Source organism: Hyperolius riggenbachi, chromosome 10 (assembly GCF_040937935.1).
Source record: "Hyperolius riggenbachi isolate aHypRig1 chromosome 10, aHypRig1.pri, whole genome shotgun sequence".
Taxonomy (NCBI): domain Eukaryota; kingdom Metazoa; phylum Chordata; class Amphibia; order Anura; family Hyperoliidae; genus Hyperolius; species Hyperolius riggenbachi.
Window position 1 is genome coordinate 83,233,745 of NC_090655.1, and position 10,078 is coordinate 83,243,822.

General features: G+C 46.4%; 1 protein-coding gene across 1 annotated transcript; it reads right to left on the bottom strand.

Annotated features, from left to right (window-relative positions):
- Nucleotides 1-1,220: 1,220 nt before the first annotated feature.
- Nucleotides 1,221-4,402, bottom strand: ADO (2-aminoethanethiol dioxygenase). Its single transcript, XM_068258183.1, has one exon. The coding sequence runs from the start codon at nucleotides 4,032-4,034 to the stop codon at nucleotides 3,240-3,242; it is 795 nt and encodes a 264-aa protein (XP_068114284.1). The 5' UTR covers nucleotides 4,035-4,402; the 3' UTR covers nucleotides 1,221-3,239.
- Nucleotides 4,403-10,078: the final 5,676 nt, after the last annotated feature.

Consider the following 10,078-nt stretch of genomic DNA (forward strand, 5'->3'; position numbering starts at 1 on the left):
AAATCACATCGCTCCAGTGAGATCACACATAGAATAACATTAGTGAGAGCTTTTAAAATCACAAAGCGCTTAGAAAAGCTCTTGTAGTGTGAACAGCCCTAAAAAGCACAAATTGCTCCAGGAGTGCACCGCTGCTCTTGCTTTACCAAGATTCCCTAACCTTTGTTTGGAGCAAGTTGAAGCAATAAAGCAATAGGTTCCTGAGCATTATCCCTTGTCCGAACAACTATCTCTGCTCATCACTAGAGATGCACTTGAATTCTGACTTCACTTGCAAATTTCCGATGACAAAGTAAACTAACCTTCAGGAGCTGTTCCCTTGCTGCCCCCCCCCCCCCCCATTTGTGCCTCCATCTTGCCTATCACAGCTGCAAATGACACAGAATGTGTCTGGTGACGTCATGCAGCCCTGGCCACCACAATTCATGCCAGGAAATGAAGTCTGGCATGCATTGGGGCCATTGCTAAAAGCTGCGGTGAAGAACCAAGATGGTGGACCACTTATAGACAGGTGGGCTACTTAAAAGCCACGCCACACCCCCCCCTAGGTGATTGACTGCTACCTACTACCCCCCCCCCCCCCACACACACACACACACACACACACACACACACACACACACACACACACTTTACAGACATCCTTTAGGAGGAGGTTTGTTTTTTATGGGGGAGGGGGGTGTCAGTGAGATACCTTTCTGAGCTAAACAGGTCAAGTAGTGCTGGTTATTTAGCTGGTACTGGTTAACAGCAGCTACTGGGCTTGTTTGGCTCAGTTACGTGTAACTGGATAATTTGCATTTAAAGTTGGAATTCAAACTTATCTGTACTAATCAGAGATTTTACCAGAATCACAGGAGAAGTTTACATATTACTTGTGACCAGAGATAGTCTGAAATGCAAACTTCTCTGACTTGCATGCAAACTGTATGTAGCATGGCATTTGGGCCGATAAAAATCTGCAGGGAGGGAAAGATTGGCAAAGTTGTAAGCTACATAAAATTTGGAAAAATAAGCGTCTCTTTAACCATCTCTAGTAATAAAATAAAAAAGAAACTCCCCGAAAAAAAAAATCAACATGGAGGATATGTGAAAGATGGGGTTCACCTTCATGTTGTGGCATGTAAAAGGTTTTTTTTTTTCTTCTTCAATATTTCTCTTTGGTTTTCTACAGATAAACCAGGCACACATTTTTGCAGAAAAATACATTTATGCATACTTTGTGAGATATAGTAACAGAAGAGATTCCAACAAGTGCTACAGTTACAGTAAAAAAGCATAATAGCATAGCAGCAAGTCATCAAAGGAAAGCAAAAAAAAAAAAAAAAACCTAAACAAGACAAAACAAAAAATCAGCACTTACAAATCAAATTGTGATTATCAAATTTAATTAAGCACACATGATGGCCAGAAGCAAAGCTGCTAAAGATTTTTTTTTTCTTGTTAACATGTTACCCTTATTTTATAAATACTATACAATGGGAAAATAGAAGCAGGATAATCACTTAGAGAAAAGACAATTAAAGGGATCCAATACTTGTGATTTAAATAAACCTTTATGGTAGTGGTCAATATCAGAGATATACTCAATATATTTTGCTTTAATCTGGACAGACTGTGTAGTAAGCTGCTGGCCTGGTGTAAAATTACACGTCCACAATCCATTATACAGATTCCAGACCATAAACAGCGGACTTAAAGAAAAAACAACACAAAAAGGAAACTCATGTGGAATGTGGTTAAAAGGATACTGTCAGTCAGTGGATCATTAGAGTTAAAAATCTCTCCCCCCAAGAGAGAATTTAGTCCTGAGACACTATATACCAAGTAATAAGCAAGCTTTGTTTTTATTCTTAACTCCAAACACCCATTTAAAACAACCACCCATCACAGGAAAGAGTCAGGAAGCAAGATACGGTGGTTAGTACAAAACGTAGAGGGACCACTGCAACAATGCTATTTATAGTGGCCTCTAAATCACAGTTCTAAATTTAAACAAATTAAAAAAACAAAACAAAAAAAAAATACAAGGATCGTGGCAGATCAAATGCAAAAATACATAATTTTCCTGTCTAGTAAAACAAACATGCTTGTCTAGTATTTTGATGCAAATCGAACCAATGACCCCTCCCACCTTACTTATTTAGCAGGTACGTAGCACATTAGTGTAATCTACAACAGATGTAAACTAGTCACACATTCAAGATTTCAAATAAATTAACACAAGGAACCCTTTGCTCTTTAGATCAGCTCACATAACTGGGAGTGAACATAGGTTAGAAGAAGCAAATAATATGGCAGTAAACCAGTATGGCTTTTAGATGCAAACACTGTTACAGTGGCTGTGCAAGAGCTAGTTAAAAGGTAAATGGCAGCTTTTACTTTGTAAGGAAGTAGCCCAGGTTAGTGGAATCCACCAATTTTCCATATGTTGGCAGTTTTGATAAAGCAGAATAATACAAAAAAACAAAAACCTTTGGAGACAAGTGTTTCAGTGAAATGTTATGGTGTAACCGGCAGGGTCAGTAGCTAAGTCACACTATGGACCAATTCCTTGGACATTTTCACCATGAACCTGATTTTTAGATAGGCTTTGCAGCATTTTGAAAAATGAAATTGAATAACCTAAGGAGTCAATTGCAAAAATACAACAGAAAACAGTAGTTATGATCCAAGTTATCTAGACATTATGGTCAACTTGTAAAGAGGCTCTGCAGCATCTGAAGGATGTCAATCAACAACCTTTATGGTAATTTGCCAAAGTCACACAATAGCTTTCAAAGTCACAGTATGAGCTTCCAAAACCATTGTGACTGACAGTTGAACTTCCAAGTAGACTCTGCAGTATCTGCAAAATAGTATAAGGTTGGTCACAAAGCGCTCAGTGGAAATAGGCAAAGATTCAAATAAACGGTGACCCTCAACTTGACTTCAATGAGGTCCGTAGCATCTTCCTGGTTTGACCCTCTCACTTTTTTGCTTCAACAAACCAAACCTAACGCAAGTGATTGTGCCCCTTGTGGCGGGGACGATCCTGACCCTTAATGGAAATGAGAGAGCAAGTATGACCTTTCAAGACCATCTCTACCGGTGACTGACCATTTAGTATGGTATATGCTAGGGAAGACCACTTTTGTTGGGTGTCAGGGTTCTTCCCTTGGTTCTGGCTGTGAGTTACTGGAAGAGGTGGGGGGGGGGGGTCCAGATAAATAGTGGGGACCAGAAGGAGGTAGACCTGCTCAGATGGACACTTTTGGCCCAGGGTAGGGCTCACCCCCACACCAGAAGTCATCAGGTTGAGGGATTTCCAGCAGCCACACCTCCCGTGGGTGTACTCCGTCCGCACCAGCTTGGCTGTTGCTACCCTCTTCACCTCTGTCACTGTGCTCAAGGGAGGACAGTAGCTTGTAGTAATGACAGTCCCGTCCATCGTCCGGGTCGTAGGGGGGTGCCAGGATGTCCAGGAAGGCGGCAGGCCCATCCACAGCACTGATCTGGTGTAGGTTATCTCGATGGGGACTAAGCAGGCAAGGTGGGCTGCTGTCACTGTACTCCCCAGTGGAGCGCAACGCAGCCCTGACCACTGAGCTGCTGTGCTGGTAGGGCTGCAGAGCAGGTGGAGGGTCAGAGGAGGGGTGGGATGAGGACTCCATTTTGTCAAAGCCCATGATGCGAACCTTGCCATAGAGCACCTTGAGCATGCCATGCATCCCTGGGTGGTCGTGCAGGGGGATGCTCGTGCCTCCTTTTAGCAGGAAGACCCCCATGCTGAAGGCTTCCGTCTCACAGATGTGCATGTAGGTGACGGGTGGGTTGTGCGGCACAGAGATAGGGGGCGCCACTGCCGCTGCAGGGTTCTTCCGCGGCCGGATCTTCAGGTCCTCGGCTCGGATCTCGCCCACCAGCTTCTTCAGCTGCGTCACGTTCTCCGTGAAGCTCTTGCTGGGGTCTGGCGAGCCCACACCGCGGAAAGTTAGCCGGGCCTGTCGGGCAATCTTCTGGATGAGGGGGGAGCTCATGTCGTCCCGAGGCATATCTATCTGCTCCCCGTACAGTGCGGCGGCCAGCAGCGCATCCCAAGCGTGATGAGAAACACTCCCTCCACACCGACAGCGGACCGAATCACCCTCCTGCCCGAACAGCGGATGGATATCGCTCTCTCGGCGCTCTCATTCACGCCGCGCACGGGAAGACGATCCTCCGCCACCCATTCATGCAAATAGCAGCCACACGTCTCCGCGAGCAGCGTTCTCCCAGCCGCTGCCGTGCTGCACCATGGGAGATGTAGTCCACTACTGTCCTCTCTCAGAGGTTTTTATCTCGCCAGTTTAAACAAACAGCCCATCAGCCTGCTGCTCCGGCCGGAATGTGTGTTTATCCTGTGCAGCTGGGAGCCGGGGGACCCCGGGGGGGATTCTTGGCTGCGAAAGCAGCTGCTGAGGCGCCGGGGGACTACAGTTCCCAGGCTGCCCCGCGACGGCCTGTGCGTGCAGAGCGCTGGAAGGGAGGTCAAGCTGGGAGGGTCGTTCAAATGATTTGTGCCAAAGTCCATTGACTTTGACATTGCGCTGTGTTTTTTCAAGAGTGGAATGGCGGTGTCATGATGTAACTGTGGTTGAGTCTGTGTAACATTATACAAGACTGTCTAGAGAAGATCATTGTATATATTTTAACTGGTGCATTGCACCCAAGAAAAAAATATATCTGTAATTATAACATTTAATTTTTTTTTTACATTTTAACAATACGTAAACTTTCATGTTTAAACGCTCATGTTCAGCGTGTGCCGGATCTAGACCAAGTTGCCCCAAGTTGCGCGTGGGGCAAGGTCAGGTTTTGGCGCCTAAACTGCCATTCCCCATCCACATTTTGCCTCCTTTTTAAGAATTCAACAAACAGCGCCTGGGGCAAGAGACCTGCTTGCCCCCCCCCCCCCAGATCCGTCCCTGCGTATGCGTACAACAAAAAAGGGTGCTGGAAAATTTGGGCGCCTGCCGACAGAATATTGGCAATGTTGTTGATATTCTATTTATTGTCGTTCAGTCGCTATTCAGTTACGTCCGACTCTTTGGAACCCCATGGACCACGGCACGCCAGGCCCCTCTATCTTCTACTGTGTATGAGAGAAATCGCTGTCGGGAGACTTGGGCACAGGATGCAGCCCATATATGGCTTATTCTGCTGCTGCACAAGTCCCGGTGGCGTTAATTACTAATCCCCCTCCAGGTCCACGTGGATAGTGGGGAATTATGTAATTCACCTTTCAGCTATTGCTGGCGGCCGAATTACAGTGTTTTCAAAGTAACTTCAGCTCCGTCTTCTGACGGCGCCAAAGTTACTGACTGTGTGCCGCTATAGACGTAATTCCTATTACGGTCTATGGTGGGGTTGGCTACACCCAGATTTCCTGCGCTGGATTCCTAGTGTTCGCTTCTACTGCCTCTCAAAGTTTTTCCATGCTCATGTTAGATGATCGTGTCTTTTAAACAATAAAAATTGTGTGATTGCCTGCTAATCCTCTGCCTCTAATAGTTAGGCCCCTTTCACACATGTTGCGTGACTTCGCATCACGGTATGCTCCCCCATCGCGGTGGTCATTAGTTGCTGTGAGACCATGGTGCAATGGAAGTGAAATTATGTAGACTCTGCAGTGTGTCACTGAGCAGTACTGCTCGGCACACAATTGCATTGGAATATGGTAGGGACTAGATTGTGAGCCCCTCTGAGGGACAGTTAGTGACAAGACAATATACTCTGTACAGTGCTGCGTAATATGTCGGCGCTATATAAATACTTAGATAAATAAATAATCAATGGTACCATGAGTTGTGTCAAAGTTCAGTGACATACTTCCTGTCCAGCAGGGAGTATGTCACTGAGTGTGTTTGTGGGGGAGGGGCTATTCAAATCACCCTGTTGGTGCATTTTACACAGGGTGATTTAAAAGGATCCCGAAGAGAGAGAGGGATATGGAGGCTGACATGTTTATTTCCTTTTAAATAATGCACATTGCCTGGCTGTCCTGCTGATCCTCTACTTTACTTTAAGCCATAGGCCCTGAACAAGCATGCAGATCAGATATCTATGACAAATCTCACAAACTTAGCTGCTTGCTTGTCTCAGGTGTTTGATTTAGACCCTACTGACCAGAAAGATCAGCAGGACAGCCAGGCAACTAGGATTGTTTAAAAGGAAATAAATATGGCAGCTTCCATAGGTCTCACACCCCGGTTATAAAGGACTCCTGAGGTGAGATAAAATTTTTTACTTACCTGGGGCTTTTTCCAGCACCTACAAGTCATGTGTGTCACTTGCCACAGCTCTGGTCTCCCTCCGTCTCCCTCTGGCAGCCACTGAAGATTAGAATGAGTCGGCGTCTTCTGCGCATGCGTGGGCTTGCGCCATGCTGAGCACACCCGCATCACCAGGAGCATACTGCGCCTGTGCAGTACTACTTCACAGGCGCAATACACCCCCGATGACACACATGCCCATAAGAGGCTGAACCATCCAGGGCCCCTGCCTGTCAAGTGAACTCATGTTTACTCGATCTTCAGAGGGTGCCAGCAGGAGATGGGGTGCTCCACCTGAGACAGTTAGCAGAGTTGCAAAGTAGAGCTTCTAAATTTACCCCCTAGCAGTGGCTGGGTTCTTTTCCCTTTTCTCTCTAACTTCAGCCTCACACTGTGAAACCTCATACCTCCATACAGCTCCTGATGCTTGTTAGCAGCTGTACAGAGGTGCGAGACTTCACTGCATCAGGCTGGAGTTAGAGAGAGGAGGAGCAAGGACCTAGCCACCACTTGGAGAGGTAAATTTACAAGCTCAGCCGCGCAACTTTGCTTACAGCACACCATAGGAGCGGGATAAGGAGGAGAGCCAATGACAGCTGGGCGCTCACCAAAATTAGCCGGGCACAGGGCTTGGTGAGAACCTGTAACGATCGGTGTCAGCACACAGAGAGAATCTGATTATTGGTGATCTGCAGTATCACCAAGAATACAGATATATACCTGATTATTGATGATCTGCAGAATCACCAATAATACTGATATATTGCTAACCTCTGGACACCTGGATAATGTGAGTGTTTGGTGTAACAGTAGTACTTTGAGTATAGCACAGGAAATTAGAGACAGTATGGGCAATACTGCTCTAAAGATAAGGAAACCTCCCAGTAGCCTGAGACTCCCCAAGGGGCGGAGTCAGGCTGGAAGAAGGAAGGTCCAGAGAGTAAGTGACAATAAAGACAAATGTCACTAAGTGATCTGGAAACTATCTCTTAATAGTAGAGATAGCTCTCGAGGTCGGGCAAGCCAGGTCGGCAACACACGGTCAGATAAGGTACATAGACAGAAGGCTGATTCGGTATCCAAGGCAAGCAGGGTTTGGCAACAGAGTATCAGATGTGCGAGGTACCGAATCAGAGATCAGAGGAGTAGTCAGGAAAGCAATAAGTCATAACAGATATCAAACAATGCTTAGTCTGGGTGTGAGGTCCTTGGTCTCTACACCCTGGAACTAGTCTGATGTATAACAAAATGGAAGCACAATTTCCCTAGTCTGGGTGTGAGGTCCGTGGTCTCTACACCCTGGAACAAGTCTGATGTATAAACAGATTGATAACACAGGTTCCCTAGTCTGGGTGTGAGGTCCGTGGTCTCTACACCCTGGAACTGGTCTAAGCATAAACAGATTGATAACACAGGTTCCCTAGTCTGGGTGTGAGGTCCGTGGTCTCTACACCCTGGAACTGGTCTAAGCATAAACAGATTGATAACACAGGTTCCCTAGTCTGGGTGTGAGGTCCGTGGTCTCTACACCCTGGAACTGGTCTAAGCATAAACAGAATACAATACAAGTAATCTGACTCAGTGTGAATTCCCAGGTCCACCTGGTTCAAACACACTGCAGGATCTGACTAAGGTCTGAGTGCTTCCACGTAGTGTTTGCAACGGCAGACCACTTGTGACTGACCAGCAGCAACTACATATAGTGTAGCGCTCTCTGGCGCCACCTCTAAGTGATGGACCAATAGAAACTTGCTCTGGCGTCAGCTGACCAGCCTGGTCAGCTGATCCCCTCTTGGCCGTCATAAAAGTTCTGCCTCTCATTCCTAAACCTGTGTGAACTAACAGACTCAGCCACACCAGAGGCACGCTGGTGCATGCAAACCGCCGCGCTGGACGCGGAACCAGCCGCCTCGCTGTCAGTACATGCGGCGGCATTTCCGCGTTTTCTCACAGTACCCCCCCTGAGGAGTGGACTCCGGACAACTCTTACCCGGCTTTCCAGGATGTAAGTTATGGAACTCCCTTTTCAAGTCCTCTGCGTGCATACGACAGTCTGGCACCCAAGTTCTTTCCTCTATGCCATACCCCTTCCAGTGGACTAAATACTGCACGGAGTTCTGCACAAGCCGTGAGTCTAAGATCTTCTCAACTTCATACTCAGGTTGGTCCTCTACCAACACAGGGGGGGGGGGGGGGGAGTGGAATCCACGTGCACTGCCGGTTTGAGTAAGGACACATGGAATGATCTCACACATCGCATGCTGGTAGGGAGATCAATGGCATAAGTGACATTATTCATTTTCCTGGTCACTGGAAAAGGACCCACAAATCTGGGACCTAACTTGGGCGACAGTTGCTTCAGAGCCAAATGTCGTGTGGACACCCAGACCAAGTCTCCTGGACGGAATTTCCACTCTACGGAACGTCTCTTGTCAGCCTGTTTTTTCTGACTCTGAAAAGCCTTCCCCAGGTTCTTCCTGACTATTCCCCAAATTTGTTTCAATGACTTTTGCCAATCCTCCAGGGCTGGAAACGGAATAGAAGCCACTGGTAATAGGGTGAACTTAGGTAACCTTCCTGTCACCACCTGAAATGGGGAAAATCCTGAGGAAGAGCTTTTTAGATTGTTGTGTGCAAATTCTGCAAATGGCAAGAATTTGACCCAGTTGGTTTGCGCTTCCGCAACATAACACCTCAGAAACTGTTCCAGGGACTGATTGGTTCTCTCGGTCTGGCCATTGGTCTGTGGGTGGTAGCCTGATGAAAAAGAAAGCTCCATGTCTAACTGATGGCAGAATGCCCTCCAAAACTTGGAAACAAATTGGACTCCCCGATCTGACACTATATTTTCCGGAATGCCATGCAGCCGGAAAATATGCAGGATGAAGAGATCGGCCAATCCCTGGGCCGAGGGGAGTCCTTTCAGGGGGACAAAATGAGCCATCTTACTGAATCGATCAACTACCACCCAAATGCCCGTCATGCCCTCAGACCTGGGGAGCTCACCCACAAAATCCATGGACAGATGGGTCCATGGTTCACTCGGGACTGGCAAGGGCTGTAATGTCCCCACAGGTGCCTGACGGGAGGATTTGCTCCTTGCACACACTGCACATTCTCTCACATACTCCTTGCAGTCAGTTGCCAATGATGGCCACCAAGCACACCTAGCAACAAGGTCCTGCGTTCTGGTGGCCCCAGGATGCCCAGCACAGTGCTGGGCCGAAATTACGCATTAGCGTAATTACGCATCGTAATTCACTACAAATGCACCGTAAGCGTTACGTGTAAGGTTACGGTATTACGCGTAATTAATTACGCGTAGACCATGGGGTTACGTTTTACGCGTAACAAATTACGCGTAAGACAGTAAACTCCCATTGAAATTACACAGTCTGCCGTAATCGCGTAATATTACGCTCCCGTATAATATAAAAAAGCAGCCGACTTTAAGGGTTAATAGCAAAGCCCCCTTAAGTGCTAAGAGCCTCAAATTTGGAGAGTATATTAAGGAGATCAGAAGGAATAAGAGGAAAAAAAAATTTTTCAAAAAGACCTTATAGTTTTTGAGAAAATCGATGTTAAAGTTTTAAAGGAAAAATATATACATTTAAAAACCCGCCGACTTTAACGGTTAATAGCAAAGCCTGCTTAAAATTTAGGAACACCAAATTCACAGGGTATATTAAGGGGATCAGTGGGAATAAGAGGAAAAAAATTTTTTTCAAAAAGACCTTATAGTTTTTGAGAAAATCGATTTTTAAGTTTCAAGGGCGAAAATGTCT

Coding starts and splice junctions, on each gene's coding strand:
- ADO (XM_068258183.1), bottom strand. CDS start 4,034: ATGCCTCGGGACGACATGAGCTCCCCCCTCATCCAGAAGATTGCCCGA.